The sequence below is a fragment of the Empidonax traillii genome, unplaced genomic scaffold (genome assembly GCF_003031625.1).
Source record: "Empidonax traillii isolate 1590-97213 ecotype Southwest subspecies unplaced genomic scaffold, ASM303162v1 scaffold223:size1722714, whole genome shotgun sequence".
NCBI lineage: Eukaryota > Metazoa > Chordata > Aves > Passeriformes > Tyrannidae > Empidonax > Empidonax traillii.
This window is the reverse complement of record NW_020955416.1, coordinates 962110-987805: the sequence shown is the minus strand read 5'-3', so window position 1 is coordinate 987805 and position 25696 is coordinate 962110. Positions and strand designations below refer to the sequence as shown.

The 25696-nt window shown below is 41.3% G+C and overlaps 2 protein-coding genes across 4 annotated transcripts; both read left to right on the top strand.

The window, feature by feature from the left end:
• Nucleotides 1-8050: 8050 nt before the first annotated feature.
• DUSP19 (dual specificity phosphatase 19) lies at nt 8051-15389 on the top strand. The gene is made up of 4 exons (XM_027887877.1): nt 8051-8318; nt 8406-8452; nt 9750-9902; nt 14169-15389. The coding sequence occupies exons 1-4, from the start codon at nt 8096-8098 to the stop codon at nt 14388-14390; spliced, it is 645 nt and encodes a 214-aa protein (XP_027743678.1). The 5' UTR covers nt 8051-8095; the 3' UTR covers nt 14391-15389.
• Nucleotides 15390-15858: 469 nt separating this feature from the next.
• Nucleotides 15859-23744, top strand: NUP35 (nucleoporin 35). Of its 3 annotated transcripts, none has more exons than XM_027887876.1 (10): nt 15859-15981; nt 16952-17122; nt 18381-18508; nt 20158-20218; nt 20721-20862; nt 21233-21302; nt 21394-21522; nt 22133-22186; nt 22612-22779; nt 23109-23744. In XM_027887876.1, the coding sequence occupies exons 2-10, from the start codon at nt 16963-16965 to the stop codon at nt 23184-23186; spliced, it is 990 nt and encodes a 329-aa protein (XP_027743677.1). In that variant the 5' UTR covers nt 15859-15981; nt 16952-16962; the 3' UTR covers nt 23187-23744. The 3 variants fall into 3 exon arrangements, with proteins under 3 accessions (XP_027743677.1, XP_027743675.1, XP_027743676.1); XM_027887874.1 differs by lacking the exon at nt 15859-15981 and adding an exon at nt 16126-16278; XM_027887875.1 differs by lacking the exons at nt 15859-15981; nt 22133-22186 and adding an exon at nt 16126-16278.
• The last annotated feature ends 1952 nt before the right edge of the window (nt 23745-25696 follow it).

Sequence of the window (25696 nt, the reverse complement as noted above, 5' to 3'; positions counted from 1 at the left end):
CTTATTTTCTAGTGATCTGCTCTCTAGGAAAACACTGCATGACTTCCTTCACTGAAGTAGAGGACCAGATATCAAAGAATTTGCTTGTATACATGAGTTGAACAATTAATTTTTTGTGTATTTTTATTTTTTTTTCAATTTAAGTCATACTTTTGATAGTTATAAAGCAGAATGGGAAATAACACAAACACAATTTTAAGGATGTCTAAAAGGTGGCACAATCACTAATTAGGAGAATCTATACCAGTTATTACTGGTGGATCTCCTGACAGATTAGTTCTGCTGCATCTAGAGCTTCTCACATACATTTCTTTGGTGATAAAATTTGCAGGTTTTTGGTTGCTGTAGTGTTTCTGGGGTTTTGATTTTTATGTTTTTTAAAAGGTTATTAATATCCTAAATACCTTTTAACATGATTGAAAAAAGTTTGGCTTCTAGATATAACTCCATATATATATATACACATATATATATATATATACATATATATATATATATTCCAAGGTTGTGCTTTGGTTTTGTTTTCCCTGCAATATTTTTTGATGTTGATAATGAAACTGTTAATGATCCAACATGTGTTACTCACAAAAAATAAAACCACATCTAATCCAGAAAAATATTTTCCCTTCATAGTGTTCATGTCAAAAATAGTCTCTTATTCAACTTGCTGAATTATGTTCCAGTAACAAGGAATGCCATTAGCAAAGTAGCATCAGAGATTTCATCCACTTCAATTAATGAAGCTCATTGTTCAGAGCTGGACAGAAAACAGCTATTCCATCTTGTGAAAAATTGTGAAGTTTTAAAATTAAGGTGAAGCCAAGAACACTCAGTGCTGCTCACAAAGAATCATTGACTGGTATTCCAAATACTAAAAAGCCCTTTTGGTAGGACATTTGTTCTGTCAATCAAACCTGAATGGAAATCTTTCACATTCAAGGACTGTTACTTAGTCAGCTTTCGGTGATTTTGAAAGTGTGGTTAAAAAATGTGGAGGGAAAAGGAAGAAAGGGAAATACTGGTCATGACTTGTTTTCACAAGATAGTCCCAAAGGTAAGAAATCTTCCCAGTTAAGATGTTATCAAAATAGTAAATTAATTACAAAATTGTAAATGAATTCATATTGATATGCAAATCTAGTTTTCTACCCTTAGTTTTAGTCTAAATGATTTATATGTTTCTTCTAAAGGAAATCAGAAAAGATGGCTTCATCATCTTGAACTTTGTCTATGGTCTACAAGTAAAAACAAAATCCATACGAAAAGAAGCAAATAATGAACTAATTATTTTAATAAGCAGTCAGAATGGAAGCTTTGGCTACTTTAAAAGTAATTAAGTAAGGTAAAGAAAGGAGCAACTTTTGAGTCGAAGCAAAATGATTCTGTACTTTCTTTACTGAAATTCTCAAAGAGAAGACATAGTTAAAAAGACCTTGGCCTCTCAGTCTTCTAGTTATTGAAGAAAAAAAGAAAAGTATTAAACACTAAGAGACAGTTTAGGTCAATCTGGGTCATTCTTTGATTCTACAGTACACCAAAAAATTACTGGTTTTTTTCTGAGTATGCCTTTATGTGTACATTCCAGGATGTCACCTCTTGTTCCAGAAATGTCTTTCCCTGAAGTTAACAGCTTTCTTCTTGTTTTTTAAGCCCTGGTTTTCAGATACAATCCCCTATCCCCCAAATATTGATAGATGCATCTATCTCAGTCCTCATAGCAAGAATAAATCTCCCCCTCTGCTGACCTTACAACATTACAAACTTGGTTACTCTGGTAGCTTCTACCCCACCAACACTATTGACTTGTAAGGCATAGCCTCTGGAGTCAGGGATTTCTGTAAATAAAATATGAGGTGATTTTATGGATTTTTTAAAGTTCATAATGCTAAGCTTACCAATTTTTAGTATTCAGTTGACCAGAAGGAAAATAAAAACATAAGAACTCGGGCAGATCAAAAGCCCATCCAGTTCAGTCGCCTGTCTCTATCCCATGCCCAAAGGATGGAGCACTAAGGAAGAGCACAAGCACAAGCACCACTGCTTCCAAAGAGTGTGCTCCCAAACTCCAGCAGGCTGTGGCTCAGGGACTGTGTGAGCTGGAGACAGTCTTGCATTTAATACCTGTTGATCTAATTCTCTTTTATGACTGTGACCATCACCCTCTGAACCCACACAGACTTCCAGGATACTGTAACAAAGGCTCACTGAGCTTAACTGTGTCTTGGATATAGAAACTGGAAGAAATAACAGCTCCTGCCTGAATATATTGAGAAGAACAGGAAAATTAGATCTCTCCTTGTTAATGGGACAGAAGTAATTAGGAAGCTCTGGGCTGGCTGGATCAAGACACAGAATGAGATAGGGCTCAGATAGCTTTATTTTCCTTCCCTGCCTACAGGAAACTGCTTCCCACACACGAGCATCAAGCACAGTGCAATATTATCCGTATGCCAGGCAGGAGAACGCCCTGCAGAGGAACAGTATTCTGGTTTTTTTTTTTTCCAGGGTGTGAGATGCTGTGCTTATGCATGTTCCACTTCACCTTAGAGAAGGCCTCTCCTCGTGGTAAATGGTAAGAGTGGGTACTACTTACATGTCTGACTACACTAATCTACAAAATAATTCTCCTACTGCATTTGTTTTATGATCCTGCCTAGAAGCTATAATGGTCTCCTTGAACCCTGTGAAACTAGAAAAACTTGCTATGCTTCCTGCTACAAATTGTAACATTAATATTTTATTATGCCTGTGAAAGCTACACTTTAGCAGAAGCTACACCTAAGATGCTACAAGAACTCTGAAATAAACTTTGATTTTTACCTTCATTTTTAACTTTCCAGCCTGTAGGCTTGGTCTTCACAGCAAGAGAAACTTTTGTGGGCTTTTGTTCTGAGGTAGCTCTTCTATCTTTGAATGACCATGAAACAAAGCTTTAGAGAAACAGGAAGGTTGGGAGACATTAATTGCATTTTTGCAGAAGTAGGCTGCTAGAAGCTGAGGTACAGAATGGAAAAAACTCTTTTGCGTATTCTGACAAAAACCAAGTCAAGAGTAGTCATAACGGTCAGCCTGTTCATTTGCATGGATTGCTCACAAAGTGTGGTGAGAGCAGAGAGGAATGCCCTGACAAGTGTTTGTAGGGTCATACCTTTTGGTTATGGGCATGGCTTTGCTTCTGGGGAAATTTCCCTGCAGCAATCTGAGGAGCTATGCCAGTGGAAACACCACTGGCTCAGAGCTGGCTTTATAGAAACCAACAAACAATGCTGCTTGAAATAAATAAATAAATAAATAAATAAACCAAAGAGAAGCAGCCTACCCTTCAGGCCAGGGATAAAAGGTTGCATCTGGAGGTTCACAGACTTATTTATATTATTATTAGGAGCAGCCACTGGGCCTCTGTTCAGAGTCTTTTGCAGCGCAGACTGGGCTTTTCGTCAATCCAGTCTCCCAGGCTGCAGACTCAAAGAGTTGAAGAACTGGCTCTACTTCTGGGCTTCACCAAGATGCATCCCCTGTTCTCACCTGAAAACACACTACATGGGTAAAACTGGTCAAGAATGAGGCAGCACAGCTTTAATGGATGCTTTGATTTGGATGTTAAAGGAGTAGAGAAATAGAGGCTATGAAGGAGTGTGCTTAGGATATATACTACCCTTACAACAGAAACTGCTGCAGTAAATGAGCACCACAATTATGTAGAAAAAAAGCACAAAAGAATATAAAGACGATTCTCACCACCACTCCCCCACACAAGTAACTGCACTGTGTTTAGCCAATAAGGTCTAGCACTTACAATGTGTTACAAACTGGCAAAGCCAGCAATCCAGAACAAACTAACACCTTGCAGCAAAGCTTATCTCACTAACAACCAGGTCACAGGACGTGTAACTGCAGCACTATGTGCAGGGATGCCCTATGACACTTCTATTTTGATAACTTTCTGTACACAGCCTTCAGCAGGGTCCTACTTCCCATAATATCCCAATTTGGACCAACTACAGCAACACATTTAAAATGCCATATACCCAATTTGCCCCTGCCTTCACTCCTTCTTCCTGCCATCTTAGGAAAAAAACCCCAAAACCTACAATAAGTGGTAAACTTACAGTTTCTCTTGCCTTTACAGCTCACCTCAGCAATGTAGTGATTTCAGTACAAAAAACTGAGAATCACTGTGGACATTTGGCTATATTTAGTTCCAGAAGTGGCTTTGTTACAAATTCTTTCTGCCTCATAAAATGGCATTTCAAGATTTTGTCTACACTTCATTAGCTTTTTTTAAGGTCATACATTTCCCTTCCCAGTCAGGATCCCACCTAAGATAGATTTTTCCAGGTGTGTTACTGGATACCAGGACAAAGGAGTTAATATCTTCATCCTCATTCAGGATATGGGACAAAGGAGGACAAGTCATGTTTCTGAGACTCTAGTTTTCTTCCAGAATATTTTTCCATGCTACCAGATACAGGCAAATGTAAAGGATGACAAACAAATGGATGAGAACAAAGGAGCGGTTGGTTGTCTCTGAGGGCAATGGCATGGAGCACAGACATGTGCCACTGCAGGGAGGATGGCATCCCATGTACCATCTTGCCCTGTTGCTCAGGGTGTGAATGATCCTGAGCTTGTGCCTCCAAACTTCTGTTTCAGAAACAGAAAAACCAGCAGGAATAAGCATCGTGTCTTGACAACTTTGCAAAGCTGAAACCGAGACTCTGCAGCAGGTAAGGGCCTCCAACTGTGTGGGACACACCATCCTGGATTGTGGGAGGCAGGTAAGTCATTGCTAGAAGTGCTTATGTGTGTGTTGGCACAAATGGTGGGGCAAATGTGTGTGTTGGCACAAAAGTTGCTGTGCCAAGGGGCTACTCCCTCCCAAGCATGGACAGGAGCTGCCTGTCCCAAGAGCTCCCAGTACCACGGAGTGCTTTGATGAGAATCTGACATCTGCAGTGCAATTTAAGCTTTAAGGTATTCCTTGCACTTGTTTCAAGTATGAGATCATCTTTCCTGAATACAGTCATCCCCAAATAGCACAGTGCACTTCCGAAAAGGCTTGTTAGAACTTTATACAATAGCATTATTATTTCCCTCTCTCTATTTTAAATACCTCCTCATGCATTCCACAGTCACACTTGCCTTTCTCATCACCACACCACATTCGTGATTCACAGTCATCCTGTGACCAACTAGTGCACGCAGTTATTTTCAATTTCTCTGTTATTTTCAACTGAGGAATGTGCAGTCTGCAGCAGAGGCTTGTATTACAACTAGATAATAGCTGACAATATTTTGATTTTCTCCCCCATTTCTCTTATTCCTCAAAAGTCATCTGGTTATTGCAGTCTGAAATGAGAGGTAATTAGTCTACTAATTAAGACGTGATTCTCCACTTACCAGCATAAGAATCAACTGTCAATTTTCAGTGCATTTTACAATCAAGTTCAACCCTGTAACATGCATTTTTCAGACTGCGAGGCTAGTTTTTCAAAGTCAGCCCTCTGGAGAGTCTGGTTATCACTGCTCTGATAGAAGCCAACTCTTTTGCATCGATAAATACAGGCAGTACCTGGACCAAAATGAATAGATACAACAGAGAGATGATGTTCTGTCATAGGAGTCTTCTGAACACGTGCAAGCTGCCTTCTGTAATAGTTAGTGACTACAGTACTCATTTCTTAGTTTCTACCTACTAGAACAGGTTCTGCTCAATTTCCTGGCAGACAAAACAGAAGAACCATGTACTTAAAAATTACTTAAAACTACTGCATTTGCATTGGTTGGTATCTTATTCAAAACCTGAAGATCCAGCAATACCATAAATACCTTCAGCTGAGGAAGCAGAGAAAGCATCCATCTCCTGCCACATCTTTAGGGAATTCTCATGCTCTCAGCAAAGCACACAAGAGGAAGTGTTCATCCGTGAACTGAGATCCCAGTTTGAAACTTTAATTCATGATTATCTTCTCTTTTATCCTGCAGTAAAAACTATTAACAACTTGACAGCAGCATGGAAGTGCCTGCATCACAAGCATTAGTGTCTATGAATATTCAGGCTAGATCTAATGCTTATGATATAGACAAACTAATTTAATAATAAGACACTAATTCTGTGTATAAACATCTGCAGAGTGTTTGGATTTCAGAGAGGTAAGTGTAGTACAGATTTTATGTTCAGTAGGGGCCCCTGGTGTTTAAGGCAGTCATAACAAGGAGCAACATTCCCAGCAGAGAATGAACCCTTTACTTGAGAATCATCTGCCTTTTTGTGTCCACACCTATTGAAGATTCCTCCTCAGAGCTTAAGGAACAACACGTAGCTGTATTCTTAAGTCCAATTATAACTGTCTTATGGATACGCCTTAGTCTTTTAAATGTTCACACAGCAAGCCCCATACTCGTACAGGGCTAAAGTTGGTTACAAAGCACATTGCACAGCCTGGCCAGGTTGCTGGAGCTCAACTGCCAGAAAATTTTGCTCAGGCCTTGTCAATCTCCTGACACAGAAGGCTCTCTGCATTCTTGCAGGATCCCCTGATGTTCGTCTTTCACAGGGGAAGCTGCTGCAAGCCAATGCAGCTTGAAAATCAGCCATGAAATACAATGTAACTGCTGGTATAATGCACAGACCTAAAGCTCTCCATTCCTTCCTTCTGATCAACTTCATTAAAATTATTGATAAGGCTTTAACAAAAAATGAATGAAGCAACTTCTACATCAAATTGCTTTAAATTAACTGCTATGAACCACACTCCACTTTCAGAGAGGCCCCACATCTACAATGCAGAATGTTACAAAACCTCCCACGTGTACTTAAAATATAATTTTTGTTGCAGAGAGTGATTGCTGATAATTATACTTTGTCCTGGAGTCTTCTGTTTGGCACCTCTGTCACCCTGACCTCTGATCCAGCACAGATCTCTGTTCTGTTCCTCTCCCTACCCCAAGCATCTTCCTTGATTTTATCTCTTGGTTTAGTGATCTTGATTCTGCAGGCTGTGTGGGGTATTCTGCCTTTTTCAGATTAACTTGATTTTATGTCTACTCCTGTTAGGACATTTGCCTCTGGCATTCCTAGAAATAACTCATATTCTTGAAGTTCCTAACAGTGTTCTCCTCTTCTTGAACTGACAAGGCATTTGTAGACCTCTTTACATGGAACTAAGTTGCTTTGTTCTGTACAGCATGCTAGGGAACTAGCAGGAGGATGTTTGCAGAGTCATCATATCCTTCCGACGTAGATTTGAGGAATATTATAAGAGGGGAAGGACTGTAGTAATATGTCCTTATTCTACAAGACACCACAGAGGATTGTTAACAAATTGAAATCTATTTCTGGAAGAATTTAAGTTAAGTATTATCATCTAACTTCACAAACAAATATTTCAAACATTTAATGTAGCCTTCCAGTACCTAAAGGGATGTACAAGGAAGCCAGAGAGGGATCCTCCCCCAGGAATCGTAGTGACAGGACAAGGGGTTATGGGTTCAAACTGAAAGAGGGGAAATTTAGGTTAGATATATGGAAGAAATTCTGTGTGGGTGGTGAGGCACTGTCACAGACTGTCCAGAGAAGCTGTAGCTGCCTTGTCCCTGGCACTATTCAAGGCCAGGTGGGAGAGGGCTTTGAGCAACCTGGTCTAGTGGAAGGTGTCCCTGCCCACAGCAGGGGGTGGGTATTGGGTGATCTGGAAGGTGACTTCCAACCCAGGCCATTCTGTGATTCTAATACTACGTGCCAGCTGTGTAACACTACAAATAGCATGCTATGGAGAATACACTAGTCCAATACTCCGGGGGAAAAAACACCCAAATCACTTAATTCTAATATTTTCCGTTTACCTCCTCACTTTTTTCCCATGCTTCCCAAAAAGCAGGTCCCCATTAGAGACAGTCAGGCACTGCCGCACGGCTTGCTGTCCATAGCAGCAGGACACCGAGCGCCGGCAGCAGCAGTTCGCAGGCTGCTTTAACTCCGCCGGGCAGGGGGAGGGCGGTCAGTGCTTTGCCGAGGCCCCTCCCCGGAGGGCGGGCCGGCAGCGCGGGCGGAGCGGGGCGGGCGGCGGAGCGGAGCGGAGGCGGCAGGCACGCCATGCACTCCCTCGCCCAGGAGATCCGCAGCTTCTCCAGGGCCAACCTGCGCAAGCAGCGCACCCGCGTGACGACGCTGACCGGCCGCAGGATCATCGAGACGTGGCGCGGCGCCTGCCTGCAGGTGGAGGAGGAGGAGGCGGAGGCGGCGCCGGGCGGCGGCTTCGTGCAGGACCTGAGCGCCGACCTGCAGGTCGGCGTGGTGAAGCCCTGGCTGCTGCTGGGTGAGTGGGGCTGGGGGCGGCGGGCCCGGGGTCACCGACCGGGCCGGGGCCCAGCGCAGCAACCGACCCGATGTCCTTTCTCCGCAGGGTCGCAGGATGCTGCTCACGACCTGGAGACGATGAGAAAGCACAAGGTAACTTTACGCGGACGTACAAACGCACCTCGCGCCTTGCGCGCAGCGGGTGTCTCTAAAGTTAAAAATTCTAAAATATTCTCTAGCAGCTCTGAGAAAAACTATGATCCGTTCGCATTGTCAAAAGGCTACTCCATTTGCAGATGGATGAGTGCCTGTGAGCTTCACGAGAAGTTGAAATGCTTTCACAGAATCTCAGAATCTTGCAAGGGGTCTCTGTAGATCATCCAGTCCAACCCCTCTGCCACGGCAGGGTCACCTAGAGCAGGTGACACAGGAACGCATCCTGGCGGGTTTGGAATGTCTCCAGAAAGGGAGACTCCACACCCTCCCTGGGCAGCCTGTCCGCTACCACAATGGAACAAAACTCTTCCTCAGGTTGAGGTGGAACTTCTTGTGTTTTAGTTTATGGGCTTTGCTCCTTATCCTTGCTGGGCACCACTGAAAAGAGTCTTGCTCTGCTGCAAAAGTGATGATTGTTGAGAGCTGTTAATGGAAGAGATTCCTGCATTGCTATATGTGTTTACATTTCAGACACTAAGCAGCACCATCCCTCCTTGCCTTATGGGTATTGATGAAACTAGAAAAACAAAACAGCTCAAAGTCTGTCCCAAACTTTGGTCTTTTTACTCTTCTCTGTTACAGTAATGGGGTGATAAGGCCTCTGGACAGTGGTGCTTCTGCAGGACAGGGAGTGCACCAGGCTGGGATCTGGTGCTATCTAAATGTCACTTCAGTGTAAGTTAAAAAACCCACAGAGTGGCTGTAGCTTGAACAAAGCAGGGATGGCAGGAGGCCAGAAGTGGTCTCACCTGCCAAGGGCAGGTATACTTTACTCTGAAATCCTTCTGCTCCAGTAAATGGTTCCAGTAACTCACCAGAAGTAACATTAAACTAATGGGTTAAGGCAGGCTTGACATTTGGGGGATTGTTGGGTGGCCTGTGCTCTTGTTCCTATTGCTTCCTCTTTTATTTTCCACCTACATGCTGACAATTCCCTTTTCTGTTGAAAATCCGTATTTTAGTCTTTGTTTGTTTGAGCACTAATTTTTCATTTCCTCTCAGAAAAACCCTGAAATTTCTCACAGTGTGTTTTAGCACACATTGAAACTTTGCTGGGAGAAAGCCACACCATAGACAGATATGTAAAACTGAACATTCCAGCTGTGGAAGATACAGTCTGTGTATGCCTAAAGAATAATTAACCTCTGCTACTGATAACCTCTGCTTGCTGTCTTCAGAAAATGTCTTTTTAATTTTTTTTACCTTTTTTTTTTTTTTTTTTTTTTTGACTTAGGTTACTCACATTCTAAATGTGGCGTATGGAGTCCAAAATGCCTTCCTCAATGATTTCATATACAAGACCATTTCTATTCTGGACCTCCCAGAAACTGATATTACCTCCTACTTCCCTGAATGTTTTGAGTTTATTGAGAAAGCCAAGATCCAGGTATGGTATTTCAATAATTAATGTTAGTAGTTACCCTGTTTACATTATTTATTACACTATTTAAGAACTAAAGCAGCTTCTTTTGTCAAAAGAAAATATGCTACCAAATGAATAGCTTTGCCATTGCCTTTTAAAATTTTAAATAGAGAATCCAGGCAGTTTCTGAGCATTCCTAGAAACATGACACTGCTGTTAATCTCCATTCCTTCCAGCAATGTTTTTTCAGAATGACTGTCTTTAGTTTTAGAGAAATGCTTCTTTAATACAGATGTACCAGTGGCTGACTTCGGATAAAGAAATCCTATCCTAAGTCACTACCCCTGACAGAGGGAAAAGGAGAAAACTTACTTATCTCTTGGGGATGTTGTTTTGGATTAGAAACAAGCAGGGCTTTTACAGATCTGTGTGGTTTGTCATCAGCTGTTCACCATCCTTGAACTTTTCATCATAGAATCATAGAACAGATTGTGGTGGAAGTGACCTTAAAGATCATGTCATTCCAACGCCCTGCCACAGGCAGTGACACCTCCCACTAGACCAGGTTCTCAAATAAGATGCCACACACTGAGCTGTGATGTGGGTACGTACCAAGGATGTCAGAGAATGTGTTAGTAGTCTTGGAGCCAACAACTCATTTACCTGCTCCCAAAATCCTGAAAAAGATGTGACATGGGAAGTGGGCTGAAGGGACTCCTTCCGGGGTTGCTTGACAGAGTTGTCTGTGACCAGGAGCATCCCTGACTCACAGCTCCTAAATTCAGGCTTATTGTGTAATTTACAACAACCACTGCTTTGGTATGAAAACTATGACTTGACAACCAAACCTTACTGCATGTTATTCTGCCAAATCTACCAAATTCATTATTCATGTAGGATGGGATAAAAGAAGATAATCTTGTCCCAGCTTTCTTTGTGTTGCAGTGTTCTTTCCTTCTCTCATTTATCATTTACGAGCTACGTGATACACATTGTCACTTAATGACCTTTTCAGGGTATCTAGTTACGGTTTCCACTTCATTTCTAAATGGGAGTTGCCATTCATAACTGCACAGTTTTGCTTTCTGCCTCTGGTGTTTGTGTCCTGGTTACTATTTTGTAAGCTAAGAAGTTTTCAGGAAAACTTTTACAGTGATATTAACAGTTTTCTAATGGGTGAGGCGGGTGACAGAGCAGGTAATTGATGGAATAGTTATTCCCCAGGATCAGTTCACAAAGCAGGTGATAGTGGTATGCAGAGACAGATCTCTGGGTGGCTTGAATCACTTTATTTGCTTTGTCAAAAAGGGTTAAAAGAGCTTATGATAAAGTGTGTTGTGAAGTGTTCTTCTGTTCAAGCAATCACAGAGATACCAGTGCTTCACCTCCTAATCTGAGGGAAGGAGAGATGTTCACTGGTGAGAGAGTGTGATATGTGAGAAATATAATTAGAACGTGATTAACTCAATGAGACAGTAAGAGAGCACTTGAATTTGAGGATGCAAGGGAAGCCTGCCCTGTTCCTCAAGTCACTGCTCGTAACTGGATCAACTTTTTGAAAACTGTAATGGCTCAAGTCTGTCAACACCATGGTACAAACTCTGATACTGATCAGAGCTCACCTTTTCTTCTAAGCTCCAAATTGGCAGGCAGGTTTTCCATGACATGTTAGGTGACACATGTCAGGCCATACTGCTATGAATGAGGGATACTCTTTTATATTTCTGTTTAATATCTAATAATAAAACCTCTAAAATCTTGTGTTTCCAAGGAGGAAATCTCTGTTTATTTATGAACATCTCTCCTTACTGCTCCTTCTGTCATTCCTAATGAAAAAGACTTGGTTCCACTGCAAAGTAGAATGGATCCATAACTAACTACATTAGCTTAAAGCTTTATGCTTCTTTTTAATTTCTTTCCTTGCTGAGGCTTTTTGCCCACTGTGCATATTTATTGTATAATCACTTTTTCTGTCGGTGGAAGGTGATTTTGTTTCCCTCTCTATAAAAGATTAAACCCAACTTGGTCTTGGATCTTTAAAAGATGTTCTTGCAAGCCCATGGACCATTTCTTGGTAGGCGAAGGTTACACTATCGGGGTCAGAGCAAGGAGTTGCTGGTAAATAAAGATGAATTTCCTATCTGCAATCCGTTTCTCACTTTATTTCCTATTCATAGCTAATACAAAATGAGTCAAGAATGACATGTCAAATTAATCTTTGTATGAATTGTAGACAACAGGGTTTAAAAAGGAAAGATAAAAGTTCTCAGTGTTAAATTTGGTTTAATGTTATTGCCGATGTTCAGTCACGTTCAGGCATTTTCAGGATCCATGGATATCACTAAATAATTTTTTGACAATGTAAAACAGAACAGTTACTAAAAAAAACCCAATCAAGCTTATATGTGAAAGAGGAAAATAAAGCATGAACTGTACAAAGGGAAAAAAACAAGGTTCTTTTCTAGTGTGTATTATTTACTCTCAGTGCCACTGCTGGATATTGATCTCGATTATGGTACATTATGTCTGAAATAACTCCCCTTAAATCAGTAAAAACTGCTCCACATTTACCGTAGATAAGCTTCAGCAATTGATTCATTAGCAGTGGCATAATTTTTAGTGTCATTATTCTGGATTTACAGGTCACCACTGACACTTCCTCAGGTAGTTGAAGTACAGGTCTGCTTCTCACTCTGCCATAGTCTGTGTGATGAGGAATCACAGCCCTATGACTGTGAGAAAGGGAATGAAGAGTGCAATTTGCAGCAGGCAGAGCACAGGGAATATGATTTTCATTGCAAGAAAGGATGATACTGTGATTCATTGTGCTGGGATGCAGGGGCTCAGACTCAGTTCCTAGCTCTGCCATAATCTTGTTGTGCAAGTCATTCTTCTAGTCTCGGCATTTCTCCAACATGAATAATAATACTAAATTTCCTGCTTTGTCTTGTTACTGAAACTGGGAAATTTCTGGAGCAGGAACCATTTTCTGCTCTTGTGTGTTTATTAATAGACCAGATAATTGCAGCTCCCAATTCTGTAACATAAACCATCGAGTTCCTGGAAAGGAGCCCTGGTGCTTTGTGTCACTGGTCTTTTTGTCACTGGCTAAAATGCTGCTGAAATAATTTGTGCCTGTTAAGGGCAGGCAGAGCAGGCTGTTTATATCTAGAATGGATATGCTTTGTCTCAAGTATCTGAGCAAATCATGTCATGTTTCAGTATCTTCATTCAGAATATGGAGGTGCTGTGGCTTTGGTGGTTTGTTTTTGTGTCACAGTGGCATTTGGCAGACACTTGGGAGCCTTTTCCAGGGCATAATCTGATATACGAACATGACAATATTATGAAGCCTGGACCTTGCAAACACTGCCTGAGCCACACTAGATTGTCTGGTTGTCTGTGGGTTAATTCGTGCTCGTTACTTCTTAACAAAACTTACAGTGCCTTTATAGAGCCACTCAGGTGACTCAGAGGTTGTGTGAGAAATGTTTAAATCGGATAAAAAAACATTAATTTTACACATAGTTCAGGATAAGCCTGACTTCAAGCCTCAGGAGAAGCATTTGGGAATTTATGGGAGGTTCAGTTGTTTTGGATTTTGCACCTTAGCCTCTGTAAGGGACCTTAGTTGGACCAGCTTGTACCAGCCTGTGCAGTTGTACCAGCAGGGTGATGGGGAGGGAGATCTGTTGCAAACCACACAATATCTTTTCAGATTTTTCTGTTCCTATGCATGATCAAGCTTACCCAGAATCTTCTCTGAGGAACTCCAGAGGACACAAGAAGCTGTGACTAGAACTACAAGACATTCCAAAATCTGCCTCTGTGCCCAGCTGTTTGCTGCCTTGCTATGTTTTTAACCTTTAGCAAGATACTGTCAAGTTCCTTTCCATATTGCAAATAAAATCCATTTTAAAATTGGCACCCAATTAGATGAGATATCTTAGTATCCTGGAAGTTTGTGATTCAGTTTTTACATGAAGGGGCTCCTGTAAGGACTCAGGGAAAAGGACAGAAGAATATTTTTTAGTTTTAAGGCATGAATTAAATTTGAAGTATTTAGTAATTATAAAGAGGCTTTAGTTAGAATAATGCTAATTTTGGGCTTATATATCTGTGTTTGGACTTACTTGTGTACTTATTTATACTTATGTGTATAAATGTTTTGCTTTGAGCCCAGCAAGGAGCTCTCAGTAAGTCTTAATAGATTTTTATATAAAGTTGCTACATACTTGTTTTTATCTGCCTCATGAATATCCCAACTTCTGTTTAATTTCTTTTCTGAAGGATGGCGTGGTGCTGGTCCACTGTAATGCAGGAGTCTCCCGTGCAGCAGCTGTAGTCATTGGTTTTCTAATGAATTCAGAAAGACTGAGTTTTGCCAGAGCCTTTTCCATGGTGAAAAACGCGAGGCCCGTGGCTTGTCCAAATCCTGGCTTCATGGAGCAGCTTCACAAATACCAAGAACAGATTGTAAAAGAAAATGGAAGCATAAATGATCATGACTGATCAAAAGGGAGAAGGGAAGCAGTCTGTTTTGACTATACAGGAACAGATGTTGGATGCCCTTTAATCTATCATTTTGCAATCTCCTTTTCACTTGTGCATTTTCCAGTCATCACATATTTTTTTCCTAGGTTCCTTTGACCCTGTTTCTTTCAGCATGTCATCTATAGGCCAGATGATTTTCCACTGACTTCAGAGAAGTTTTGCCCAAGAACAAGCTCTTCCTAGAGTGCTAAGAGAAAGATAAAGTTAAATTTTCCTTGAAATAGTAAAAAATACAGAATGATGGTGGGTTTTTTATGATACATCAGAAAATGCAGGCAATAGAGAAAGATAATAAAATAACTGAGATAAGTTGCCCTGTTTACTTTCCAAATGTATGCATTCTATTCGGTTGTAAAATCTAGATAATAAAATGTTCTTATAATGAAGTACCTTGATATTTATCTTGCAAGTAAAGAGGATTTTATTGATTTTTGTGCGCTAGCCAGCCATTAAATTTTTTTTGAAATTAAAACAGATGGTCTTTTGAGGACGCTTAAAATTTGTAGGATGCTTTCATGCTTCGTGTCTTTCTACCGTTTTTCATCAAGTAGTGATTTGAAGTGCACTAACGTGATGTTTCCAAAGAGCTGGAACCAGCAGAGGTTTTTTTTGTTAATCACTTTGGTGGAGATATGAAAAATGTTGTTGATAACAACCTATCTGCTCACTGCTCTTCCCTTTCCTTCACATTCAGTCCACTTTTTGTTCCCTCACTCCATTCCTCACCATGTCTAGAGAATGGACATCATAGGATAGGTAACTTTAGCGCTCCTGAGACATCTTCAGGCTGGAATTACTGTTTTAAGATGGCATGTTCAATATACACACACACACACACACACACACACAAAATCTGTAAAAGATTTTAATAGTATTTTTTGTGGCCTTCACACCAGTTCTTAATGGTTTGATATATTATTATGCAGTAAAATAAAAAGATCACTGTGTTTGGATAAATTGTGTGCTGAAGTGACTGGAACTGTTTGGTTTCAAGACTGATGTTCTTGGTACCAATAGCCTGAACTTTTGCGTGCCACTGTGTTTGAACCACACCGTGACTGCTCATGCTCAGGAGTGTAGTGACAGGGCAAGAGGGAATGGATCCAAACTGACAGAAAGTTTGGATTAAATACAAGGAAAAAGTTCTTCCCTGAGGGTGTACACCCAGGCGTGTACCAGAGAAGCTGGGGCTGCCCCATCCTGGAAGTGTTCAAGGCCGGGCTGGACGGGGCTCGGAGCAACTTGGGCTAGTGGAAGCTGTTCCTGCACACGGCAGGAGGGTGGAAGATTATCTTTACGGTCCCTTCCACCCCGAACCATTCTATGACTCTGTGCTAATGCGGGGTTTAGGCAACCGCTCTGCATCTGATCGCTGTCCCTCGGTCACCGTGCCCGTGTCGGTGAGGGAACCGGTGGCAGCGTCGTAGCCCGGGCTGGGGGGGCTGTGGCAACCCGGGCAGTGACCACAGTCCTTTCCTTGGGGAGTCAGGGTGGCAGCAGCTTTGAGTTGTCAGCCCGTGGAAACAACGCAGGACAAGCTCTTGTAACGGTTCCTTCAACTCTTTTCGCTTCCTGGCCCTCCGCGGGTGTGTGTGTGTGGGGGGGGGGGTCGTGACGGGAGAGCCCGGCTGGGGCAGACACCAGGCTGGGGCAGATGCCGGGCCCCGTGAGGGCGCTGCTGCTGCTGCTGCCGCCCCAATCCCGCCCAGGATGGCGGGGGGCGGATCGGAAGTGACGGCGGGAGGAAGCTCCGTCCCGTTTGAAAGTGCCCGGCGGAGCCGCCGCTGCCCACTGTTCCCCGCCCGGGCCGCCATGGCCGCCTTCGCCATGGAGCCGCCGCCCGCAGGTGAGCCGGGCCCGGGAGCCGCCTCAGGAGGGGCCCGGCGGGTCCCCCGGCGCCACCCGCGCTCCTGTGTCCCGGGGAAGGCAGCGCTGCCGGCGCTGCCCCCCTTGCTCCAGGCCAGGAGGAGTCTGGGTGCCGCCAGGCTGGAGGGGGCGGTGGGAGACGGGGCCGGGACGGGGCGGTTCCCTCTGGGGTGAAGCCGAGTTGAACCGGTTGCGAAAAATGCGAGGCTATGGTAAACTTGGTTTGCTTGCAAAATGAATTATTAGAACCGTCTTTGGAACCATTAATGCACGTAAATATCTCAAAGGCGGGTGTGAGGAGGATGGTGCCAGGCTCTTTTCACCGAGTAATGAGAACAGGATAAGGAGGAATCACACAAGAAGTTTCACCTCAGCATGAGGAAGAACTTCTTTCCATTGCGGGTGGCGGAGCACTGAACGGGCTGTCCCGGCAGGTCTCGGGGTGTCCCTCTCTGGAGGCATTCCAGACCCTCCTGGGCACGCTCCTGGGTCACCTGGCAGGTCCCTTCCAACCTTAAGGAAGGGTTCTGGCATTCTGTGATCTTAATCATTTGCTGTATCTTGTGTTACATTTCTTTAATAGAACCACAATCTAAGCAATGGAAAAAAGCTAGATCACTCGTCTTTTTCCTGGTTTTACGTTTTGTTTTCAGGAGCTGAGCCAATGACTCTTGGCTCCCCGACATCTCCCAAACAAGGAGCTGGTGCTCAGTTTCTTCCCGGGTTTTTGATGGGTGACTTACCTGCACCAGTGACTCCCCAGCCACGTGCTTTATGTGGCCCTTCGGTTGGAGTAATGGAAACGAGGTCTCCACTACTTGCAGGTCAGAATTCATAAAATGCTGAAAAATTATCCTGAAAGTCAGAAATTGCTTTGTCTAGTTGTTCTGCTTGACTGTTGCAGTTTGAATCCTTGCAGTTTCATAACTTGCTGGTGTCTGCTGTCATTGGACTGAAGTAGTTTTGGCTCTTGCCAGCTGTAGATGCTCATTTCTTTTCAGTGACCTGATTGATTACACTAGGAAGAGTCCTTACCCATGGTTTTAAGTTGATATTATTATGTCTGTTTTCTTCTTTGAGAAGTATGAGGGAGTAGTTAACACATCATGGGTGGTCTTGGCTTTTTTACTCAATCAGTTGGCATAATTTAATATCTGATGGTGTTAATAGTCATCTTGAAGGAGAAATTGAGGATTAAGGTACTGTAAGATAATTTTAGGTATTCTCTTCTTTGAATGTCAGGCAGGATTGGATTCAATGATCCTTCTGGGTCCCTTCCAACATAAAATGTTCTATGATTGTTAGTGTGTTGGTCTCCTACTTCTTGCTGTTGTCTGCCTTTCCTGACCCCATCAAGTACAAACCTCTTTGGGAAGTATTTATGACATTGAAAGTAATCATGTGGATTTCACCCGACTGATTTTAAAAGGATTTATTACAGTCTCAAAGTATCAGTTTTAGAAAAGGAGGAAAGAGTGAGGTACTAACACAGGCTTACCAAAATAAGGGATTAAATACATCACTAAAACTGAAAACCTTGATGGGAGAGTGCTTTGTATAATATACAGTTATTGTATGTAAGGGTAGCGGTTCCTGTAGGTGTTAAACACTTCAGAGTGGAGTCTTGAAGCTCAGAATTTTAGGATTGAAAAGTACTTTGGAAAAGCTTAGTTTTTAAATGTTTTGCAAGTGAAAACTGTTAGGTGTTGTTTTGTTTTTTTTTTTTTTTTTTTTCCCCTGAGGTAAGCCCACACAAACTGGTTCTTTCAGTCAGTTTAATTTCTACTGGAAGTCCCAAAGTTTATGGGAGAGAAGCTGGCTTAAAGAGCAAGTGCATGTTAACAGAGTATCAAGGGTCAAGAAGAGGTCTAAAAGTTTGAGATGGTACTTCTGTAAGGGTACAGTCTAACACATATGTTATGTAGACCATTCAAACCTGAACAGATGGTCTTGCAAATGCCCAGTGAAACAACCAGCAGTTTTTTTCATGGCTGAATTTACCACTGGAGATTCAAAAACAAGTAGCAGTGGAGTGAAGTGGCAAGTTTTCTGATGCTCTTCCTTCGTCCCTTTAAATTGCAGGAGGATCTCCCCCACAGCCGGTCGTCCCTACACATAAAGACAAAGGTGGTGCTCCCCCAGTTAGGAGCATTTATGATGAGTTATCTAGTCCTGGGCTTGGATCAACACCTCTAACCTCAGGAAGACCAGTAAGTGTCTTTGGGACTGGCCTGTTCTTAACAGAAGATGTGGGGCAGCTTCCTGCCTCAGTGAATTCTTCAACCTGGTTTTGTAAACTGTAGCAAAACGATGGGTGAGCCTTCAGCTCGTCTGGGTGTTTGGTGTGCCTGCTCCTGTGCAGACTAAATTGAGAGCTGCTGTCATGAAGCAAACCTCTGTCATTACGGTAGAGAGTGAGAAAAGCAAATCGTGCCTCAGCTGTGCTTTGTATTACAAATTGTTGCAGATTTTCACCTTGTAAACTTATTGAGTTGCTGATGGCCAACAAGGCACTTTCACTACCTGAAAGGAGGTTGTAGACAGATGGGGGTTGGTCTCTTTTCCCAGGTATAACAAATGATAGGAGAAGAGTGAATGGCCTCAAGCTGCAGCAAAACGATGTTTCGATTGGATACCAGGAAGAATTTCTTCACTGAAAGGGCTGTCAGACATTGGAAGAGGCTGTCCAGGGAAGTGTTGGAATCAGCATCCCAAGAAGTGTTCAAAAATCATGTGGATGTGGCACTTAGGGACATGGTTTAGTGGTGCAGATGGCAGTGCTGCATTAATGGTTGGACTTGATCTTAGAGGTCTTTTCCAGCCTGGACAATTCTGTGTTTCTATGGTTATCTTTTAGTGGGCAATAGATGCACTTCTTGAAATAGAAGGCATTTTTTTCTGAGTAAAATATCTAATCAAAATTTGGGTAGGCAGGTGGGGTTAATTTTGAAAGAGGAACACTAAAATTTCTGCCAGGTAATTTTTATAATAAGCTCCCCTACTTACCTCAACTGAGTAATGGAGCATTATTGGTTCTTTTTAATGGGACGTGATCCTTCTGATGCAAGGAGAATGCTTTCCACTGAATGAGCAGTCTTTCTATTGAATGTTGCCTTCTGAAAAGTTTGTTCTGAAATCTGAGGTTCCCTGTGACAGACAGAATCCAATAGTGTCTCTAAAGACTGGATGTTAAATTAAAAAAAAAAGTATTGCACAGCTATCAGAACACATGTTGCTTTGTCTGCAGGTACTCCAGCTTGTTTGGTCTTGTACCTAAGAAATGCCATGATTCAGGTTAAAAATACTCTAAAATTGGTTTGGATGTTGAAATCCTGTGTTAAAACAGAAAGAAAGTACTAACAGCTAAAACTTGAAGTATCCTTTCCTTCAGTGTAGTTGCATTAAATACTTGAGCAGGAAAGTAAGTCTAGTAGTGAGAAATACAAGCGATCCCATGATTTCTGAACCCTTTAGGAAGTGAAAATTAGATGCTGGTAGCTTAGGATACTGACATTGTTCCCATCAGCATGCACATGAACGTGTGAATTACTGTACCGCAGCAATAAGGGGGATGACTATTTTAAAAAAGCTAAACTATGAGGTTTCTGAGTACTGATACTTAAAGCTACTTTGCTTACAAAGCAAATGTCAAGTACATTTAGACACAAATAACTTTTCATTAGTATCTCTTTATAATCTTGTATTAAACATACATGTTCTTACTCTTAAAAGCTAGGAATAAGTTAAGGCAACAGTTAATATTCTTGCCTGATGCTTGAATCACCTGAAGATGATCTCTTTTGAGCTGAGCAGTGTATACCTGTAAGAATGATTTGTTACTTTCTGTGTTTTACTGCAGGCCAACTTCTCGTTAACACAGAGCCCATCGGTTGGAATTCTGCCATCAACTCCAGGCACAGGTAGATGTCCTGTCACAAGATATAATCTGCTTTCATATTGCTTTCATTAATACAGAAGAGTCATCACTGTTGAAGCTACATCAACTCTTTCCTAATTTGCAAAGGAGTTGTGTGTTAGCTTTTCAGAAGGTGTATGGATATGAGTAGGAAATAATTATCCTTTCTGACACTTACTGAATTTTGATCAACTTCACTTATTCCTTATTCAAAAAGTGTTGAACTGAGCACAGAGGTGGCTGTACTTGAGTGAAGCAGCTGAGATTGATGGGTTGCCTTCTATCTTCATAAGGTTTCTGACCTTGTGTTAGTCGTGAGACTTAGTAGGCTGCTTGTGGAAATGAGATTTGGATTGACTTACTTCTTGTCTGTGAGTAAATCTCCATCAGACTCCTCTATATACTAGTGAAACGCTTGATACTGAATTTATTCTTTTATTATAGACTTTTAAGCTTATCTGTTTTGCAAAAGAAATCTGTTCAACAACACCATTTTAATTTAACAGCTTCAAGTGTGTTCAGTCCTGCAAGTATTGGGCAGCCTAGGAAAACCACTCTGTCTCCTGCTCAGCTAGATCCTTTTTACACTCAAGGTGATTCCCTTACTTCAGAAGATCAACTTGATGACACATGGGTAACTGTATTTGGGTAAGCTGATTTCCAAACTATTAGAAAAACCTGGGTGAAGCCTTCATGACATATGAAGGGAAACACTTGGGCATTGCTGTTGTCTGGCATTCGTAGGTGTGCAGGAAATACAACTGTGGTTAAAGCAAGCAAACATATTTTCTAGCAAGTCACCTTAACTTAAGCTAAATGTTATTTTTTTCAAGTTAGAAAGGCACCATTCTGCCATGGAGGTGTGTGGTGAAGTAAAAGTGCCTAGGAGGTACTATTGCTCTAAGATGGTTTCACACTGCTCTCTTCGGGATTTCTGTAAACTCTTAATAGGGTTGTATTTTAGCACCTGAATTCTTAAACTGCTAGTAATTTTTTTTCCATTTTTTCTGTCCTTCAGGTTTCCTCAAGCATCAGCTTCCTATATTCTTCTACAGTTTGCTCAGTATGGAAACATATTAAAGCACGTGGTATGTCTTAGTTTGATACTTATTTCTGAAAGTGTTGGGACTCCTGGATTTAAGAGGCTCCATTTGACCATTTTCACCTCATTTCCTGCAGATGTCCAACACAGGAAACTGGATGCACATTCGATACCAGTCGAAGCTTCAAGCCCGAAAAGCCTTAAGCAAAGATGGAAGAATTTTTGGTGAATCCATCATGATTGGTGTCAAGCCCTGTATAGATAAAGTAAGTTAAGAGCTACTTTTAGTAAAACATGAGGCACTTTTCCTTTGGTCTTCCTTTTTGTTTTTCCTGACCTCTTTAATTTTTTTTTTTTTTTAATTTTGGAATTGCAGAGCATATACAGCTGTATAGGTATAGAATGTTACATATTACACAAGTTCTTAAGTATTTGTCAACATTTCCTGCTGAGGAGGATCATTGTGGGCAGTCTCTGCCGCCTGGAAGTTGCAGTGCACAGAATTATACTGCTGTCAAAGATAGTGAAATGAAACTGTAACATGAGACAACTGAGAGAAGTTTTCCAACTGGAATTTACGGCATTCAGGGGCTGCAGTAGATAAATGATGGCAGACTGAGACTGTTGCTGCTCCTCCTTATTGTCCCTCTCTTTTTAATGTGACTATTTATGTTTTTTCTGGCTTTTTAGTTTGTATATCAGTACACTGGACTGAAAATTTGCCTCCCTAGGCTAGTTGGTATTTCCCACTGTGTATCCTCTGGGTTCCTGTGGAACTCGTGGTGCCCATCAAGTCACTTGATGCCTCTTTCATTTTTCATACATTCCTATCTAAACATAAGCTTACAAAATGGAGCCTTCTGGCTTCTCTTCTAGCATTTGCTGAAGGGAGTGAATGAAACTCTTCGGCAAGCTGAGCCTGAGCACGAGGTGAGAGTTGGTAAAGGCTTGGAGACAGTCTTGTCTGGACCAGGTCAAATATTTTGGAAGTATTTAGAAAGGGAGTGTTATGCTACTTTGTTCCACTGGGCCTGAAACAAGTTAATACTTGAAGTTTGTTGCAAGTAGTACAATATATTTTCTCTACACAGTTTCAAGCTTGGTTGACATTTAGTACAGACAGTGAACAGATTCCAGGCTTTCACCAGTTCGCAATGGCATAATCCAACATGTGAATGATTGCAGTGAGGAAAATGCTTGATGGTTGTCTGTGCCTGTGTGCTCTTTACTGACTTATCTTTGAGATGGGCATAGATTTTTATCAAACAATTTTAGATAGTAGAGAATTTTAGATAATGAAGGTTGGAATACTGCTTTTTAGTATTTGTTTACGTTATATTAACCCTCTTTTTAAGAGTGTGATGGAAAACTCCGAAAGAAGCTCTGCATCCTCAATGTCTTCAGTTTTCACTCCACCTATGAAATCTACTGGCACACCAGTACAGCCTGCAAATAGTACTACAAGGATTTCTACAATGAGACCTCTTGCAACAGCATATAAAGCTTCCACCAGTGACTATCAGGTATTTTAAGCATGTGTTTTTGTGCTGTCTCCCCTTGGTTGAGGCTGTACAGACATTAACTTCAGTGTGATCTTAGCTTTTATCTTTTGCTGTCATTTCTTTAAAGATGTGGTCCCATCTGTTCAGTTTCTAAAATAATAATAATAAATACTAAATTAGTTATTTGTCTCTTTTACGGGGACTAAGGGCTTGTTTTGAAATTATTTCAAACGTATTTTGTCAAAATATAGTAGTCCTTAGGAAAAGAATTAAAAATGGGTTAGAGTAAAAAGGATTAGCTATATTGACTGACTCTCTGTTTTCTCTCTTCTTTTTTTCTCCCATTGTAGGTGGTTTCTGACAGGCAGACTCCTCGAAAAGATGAAAGTATTGTATCCAAAGCAATGGAATATGTGTTTGGCTGGTAATGCCCAGGAGGAAGTACCACACTCAGCTGGTCAGGGTTTGAGCTGGCATCCGTGGTTAGTTGTATAACTACTGGTGGTATTTTATCTCCCACTGCGCCTGTTATGCCTTCAGTTAATTCAGCAGACATGTAGCTTGCACTTTAAATGATGGCAGTGTACACGTGGTTTTGCAAACTGAGTAAGTGTAAATAAAAGTGCTTTATTCCCATTTGTGCTCCAATTGCATGACTGTAGAAAAAATGTCAGCACTGACTTCTCTATAATTGCTTTCTGGGAGTTATTTCCCAGTAAGCTGGAAATGCTTAAAATGGCAGCTACATTTACTGATGCCTTTAATTAATTTTTTTTTCACCCCTCTGGAGAGGTGATAGGCTACTTGCAAGAAGAAAACTGCACAGCTGGCTCCCAGGGACAGGGTCTGTTCTTAGTATGTGGGATTTGATTTTATTTTTTATTAGGATTCATTACTGTTTTATAATTATCTCTGGCATACTGTTCTGAATGTCGTAGCAACCTTTTAACTCTTTTTTTTAAATTAATAAAGATCAAATGAAGTTTCTTTTCCTTAGTTTGGTTTTTAAACAAGTATGAGTTCTTTTAGGAAAAACTATTTGCTGTGCTCTTAACTATTAAGCATGGTACTGTCTAATGTTTATTGAAGTGTTATCAACAGAGGAGGTGCTGCTGATTTTTACAAAGAAGTACCAACTGGGTTTCAAACTAGCTAGTGGTTAAATGTCATCTTTGTGGGTATTTTATAGCACTGTGCACTTAACAGGTAACAAACTGTAGCATTCTAAACTATAAAACATGGAGTTGAAATAGCTAAATAGAAAAATGCAATGTTTGGTGACCACAGCTTCTTTCATTTCAAGGCTTTTCTAAGAAATTTTCTCTTAAGGTATTGGCTGAATGATTTTTATTTTTTAAACAGAAATTTCCCCCTGGAAGTTTGGGAGATGAGCCTCTCAAGTAGTCATGTGTGTCATTTAAGCTCATAGTCTCATTCCTCTGGGAAGAGAACAATTTTTTTTCATTATACTTGAGAAATTACTATTCCTTTTACAATTTTGGGGCTGTGTTAGTGTGGTCAACATCAGCCTTTTAGTTTGGGTCATTCGTGTGTTGGTCAGGTGAATCCAATTATACCCATTTCCATGCTTTGCTTCCCACTGCAGTGTGGTCTCAGAGTCCTTCAGCTGCATTCCTCTGATAAAATGAGATTGAAAGATTAGTCCAGCAGCATGTCTAATGTCCCTCAGGTGCTAATGGGCATCCAGTTTACAGGATTACACTAGAGAGAGTCCTGACTAAAATCCCCCAAACAGTGAGTGAGAAGTAAGGTTTCTATCCTGGGGCACTTTGTTCTTCACTGAATGCTTTAGAAGTAACCCTCTGCAGGCAGATTCAGAGATTTTTGAGATGCATTTGACTGATTTCCTGGCTTATGCTTTTGGAATATTGGTTGCTACTTATCCATTTGCATTTGATCCAAGGGAACTGCTCAAACTTAATACCTGAACGTGTTTTCTCAAATCACGTCTGGCTTTTTCTTGGCCAAAAGGATTTGCCATGCATATGACTTGGGAAAAATAAAGGTAGTTCACCTAAATTGTTGTTTTGCTAGTTGCTTTGCAGAATACATTTCTGGTGTGCTGCAGAGCTGTGATATGTGCTGGATTTGGTGTAGTGAAGTGATAATGTTGAACCTGGACCAAGTAAGTCTGAAGATAAATACATAAGGAAGGAGCTGGAGCCCAAGACAGTCGTCTGCTGATCTCCTTTACCAATAAGTAACAGATTTAAAACTGTGCTGTTTGCTTCCTCAGTTCTTTACCTTACTTTCTTGTTTCTCCTAACTTTAGGAATGACTATTGTAATCAGTTATTGCAGCTTCCTGAAGAGTAGACTCCCACACTTGGGAGTAGTGGATGTTGTTTACTTTGCTCTGGAGGTAGTAAATAGGGGAAGAAGAAAGTTCAGAATGTGTGAATCTTAGCACTTCTGGACAGGATCATTCAGAAGTTATGTGGCTACTGCTGGTGTGTTACTCAGGGATCTAATTCTCTTAGTATATAGATCTGCACAGGTTGTAAATTTTAAAAGGGTTTGTTGTATTGTTTCCGTGGCAATTACCCTACAGTTTAAAATTCTTTTTGTTAAAGACTTTTATAACTTGGGGATGATGTTTATTTTTTTCCTTCTTTTTCCCTTCTACCCCTCCTCAGTTGAACTTTCTAGTAACTTTCAAAGCAAGTGATGTGGTAATTAATTCGGGTAATTAATTTACACTAACATAAAATGAAGACACTGCATCACTTCTGCCTCTCATTTCAAGTTGTAGGCATCTACCTCCACCGTGTGGCAGTTCTTCAGAACTTTAATGAGACGTTTAACTGAGAGTGAAAGGAATATGGGATCTTAATTGTACTTCAGTTGGGAAATGTATAAACAAACAGTACTGTGAGAAAATAGTGGTGTTCAACGATATTTTAGCAGGATATGCCACA

Coding starts and splice junctions, on each gene's coding strand:
- DUSP19 (XM_027887877.1), top strand. CDS start 8,096: ATGCACTCCCTCGCCCAGGAGATCCGCAGCTTCTCCAGGGCCAACCTG. Junction 8,319..8,405: donor GAAGCCCTGGCTGCTGCTGG/GTGAGTGGGGCT, acceptor CTTTCTCCGCAG/GGTCGCAGGATGCTGCTCAC. Junction 8,453..9,749: donor AGACGATGAGAAAGCACAAG/GTAACTTTACGC, acceptor TTTTTGACTTAG/GTTACTCACATTCTAAATGT.
- NUP35 (XM_027887874.1), top strand. CDS start 16,143: ATGGCGGGGGGCGGATCGGAAGTGACGGCGGGAGGAAGCTCCGTCCCG. Junction 16,279..16,951: donor CATGGAGCCGCCGCCCGCAG/GTGAGCCGGGCC, acceptor TTTTGTTTTCAG/GAGCTGAGCCAATGACTCTT. Junction 21,523..22,132: donor TCAAGCCCTGTATAGATAAA/GTAAGTTAAGAG, acceptor CTTCTCTTCTAG/CATTTGCTGAAGGGAGTGAA.